Source organism: Cyprinodon variegatus, unplaced genomic scaffold, assembly GCF_000732505.1.
Source record: "Cyprinodon variegatus isolate N-32 unplaced genomic scaffold, C_variegatus-1.0 Scaffold2810, whole genome shotgun sequence".
Taxonomy (NCBI): domain Eukaryota; kingdom Metazoa; phylum Chordata; class Actinopteri; order Cyprinodontiformes; family Cyprinodontidae; genus Cyprinodon; species Cyprinodon variegatus.
Genome location: NW_015153263.1, coordinates 6,506 through 8,878, shown reverse-complemented (window position 1 = coordinate 8,878; position 2,373 = coordinate 6,506). Strand labels below are relative to the sequence as shown.

Sequence of the window (2,373 nt, the reverse complement as noted above, 5' to 3'; positions counted from 1 at the left end):
AGCAAAGCAGACACTTTTAATTACTATGCTAATAACTGTGTTTAGTTCATTAGACGGTTGGTAAAAAATATATAATATGTTTCAAACGGCAATAAAGATCTTAAAGGAACGATTTGAGTATTTTATATTTTACAATACGACTTGGAATTATGGGTAATCCAGAGCATAGATTAAAACCATAACCGTTACGTACAATGAGTTAGCGACGATGGAGACCAAAATGACGACTTAAGTGGATTCCAGAAAAGAAAAAGGAAAGAAGAGCCGCTGGAAGATCGGAAATAACTTCCCAAAATAAAGACGTTCTTTCAAAGAACCGAAGAGGGAGAGGAGGAGTAAAGATGGCGACCAGGAGAGGAATGGAGAGAGAGCGTGGGGGAGGAGGGGCCCCATGAGCCCGACTCATTTTACAGCAGAATATACTGGGGGGTGCGTCGTCACCAATGGCTCCGTTCAAGGTGAGCAGTCACTATTCTGCAGGTGTGATCATCTACTGCTGAGAATTGAAGAACTGTATCTTCTTGGCTGATTGGAGGCGTTTCCTGAACCTTTATCACCTGTTTTACTCCATATGGGGCCCAGATAATGCTGCTTATTGTTGGGGCGTTACGCCATGGCAACATGGCGGTAGGCTATATATGTATTTCCCGTTGGGACAGACTTATTGAGAAGCATCGCCCCCTGCTGTCTGATCAATGGTACTATCCACAACTCACAGATCATTTGTGTCAAAAGTGAAAATAAAAGCGTAACTTGTAAAGTTGAATTTGTGACTCAGATTCACTGATTCAACCCAGATTCAGTTGAATTCATTGATTTGTATTCATGTTAAGAAAAATATATAATTCTTTCCTTGTAAGATTTTAATAAACGTGTTTGAATTAGTTTTAGATCAACTGTAGCCAAACTGAATGGAAGACATTTGGATAGGAAACTCTAAGAACAAAATCTATGTGCTTGTTCTCAAGAATTTGAAGAGTTGTCATTTTTTTGTAATTGTGACGAATTCAAAAACAATCTAGAGTTATAAAACACCATAATAACAATAATCAACTTTTAATGGTCTGCAATGCAGAATCGTTGATATTGGGTTTCATGTCATTGTCTGGTGTTGGTCCACAGCCAGTCTAGTCTTCCTCAGTCTGCCTTCAGATGGACTCGGTTAAATGTTACTTTCCCTGATTGACCAGAATCTCGTTTAATCTCTACAGATCGAGTTCATGAGGAAGATCAGAGGCAACGGAGCAACGAAGCAACCTGGCAACCTGGGCCTCCATTGCTCTCCAGAGCTTAGAAAGGACATTTACCGTGAATATAGATTAACATTATCTATGATCATCAAAATTCCAAGAAATAATGGCTTGAAATATTTCACTATGTTTGTAAATCTATATAAAACATCCACTGAACTTTTTCTTTATGGCTGAAACCAAAAAGGAAACAATTTTATAACAGTTTGATTTCTAAAAGGGGAGAAGATGGAATAAGGTGTTAAAATATCTGTTTTCTAGGATAGATGTGATGATTTCAAGATTGAATTTGTAGCTTCTATTAATTTTTTTTAATAAATAATAAAATAGTTACCAGTCGTCTCCAATGGGCACCTTGAAGGGGAAGGTACACAGACTGGCCACAGTAGGGCTGCACACATCGTCCACCATCCAGTCTATGTCCTTCTTCAGGAGGATGGCCAGGTTGCTGGGTAGAAGCTTAAATGGCTGCCAGTCCTGAATGATGGTGGCGTTGGGAAGCACTCGCTGCATCAGCTCAGTGCTCAGATAGAGCTGATGGATCGCTGTTTGATCCAGACGCACAGGAGGGGGCGGGGCCTGGCGTGTGGACACTGATGAACGAACCCCCTCTGTTTGCATCATCTGGCAAAGATGCAGTTTGAGTTCTTCAGCTCTGAAACGCACCAGCAGAATTCCCTGCGGGATACAATAAATTCATTTCACCCCAAAAATATTTCACGTTTTCCATGATTTCTATGATCCAGGATGTTAGGTTGATCATACCTGCTTGGTTATAATACGATACTTTTCAAAATCCTTGGGCCCAAGCTGGTCATCGCGGGTCAGGCGGCTGACTTTCACGTCTGGATACTTGGATTTGATCAGTTCGGAGCAGAACCGCAGCAGAACTCCTGCTACACCTTTACCCCTTTCCTGCGGGGCGACACGCAGACCTTCCACAAGCATAGTCTCTCCGTCATCAATCACACAGGCTGATTCCAGAGCAATCTACAGAGGAGAGAGAGCAACCTAGCATATACAGTCTATAGCCAAACATGTACCGCCTAACCCTACAGTACATGAGTAGAGAGATGCACCAAGACGCCATGTCTGATTCTAAGGCTTAAAACCTTCCTTTTGT

General features: G+C 41.6%; 1 protein-coding gene across 1 annotated transcript; it reads right to left on the bottom strand.

Annotated features, from left to right (window-relative positions):
• Window positions 1-1,580: 1,580 nt before the first annotated feature.
• Window positions 1,581-2,362, bottom strand: LOC107081064 (histidine N-acetyltransferase-like). Its single transcript, XM_015369276.1, has 2 exons — window positions 2,016-2,362; window positions 1,581-1,928 (listed from the first exon to the last, which is right to left on the bottom strand). The coding sequence occupies exons 1-2, from the start codon at window positions 2,196-2,198 to the stop codon at window positions 1,581-1,583; spliced, it is 531 nt and encodes a 176-aa protein (XP_015224762.1). The 5' UTR covers window positions 2,199-2,362.
• Window positions 2,363-2,373: the final 11 nt, after the last annotated feature.

Excerpts from the sequence above, each read along its gene's own strand:
- LOC107081064 (XM_015369276.1), bottom strand. The coding sequence starts at position 2,198 with ATGCTTGTGGAAGGTCTGCGTGTCGCCCCGCAGGAAAGGGGTAAAGGT. Across the intron at positions 1,929-2,015 it reads ATCGTATTATAACCAAGCAG|GGAATTCTGCTGGTGCGTTT; the intron begins GTATGATCAACC and ends TGTATCCCGCAG.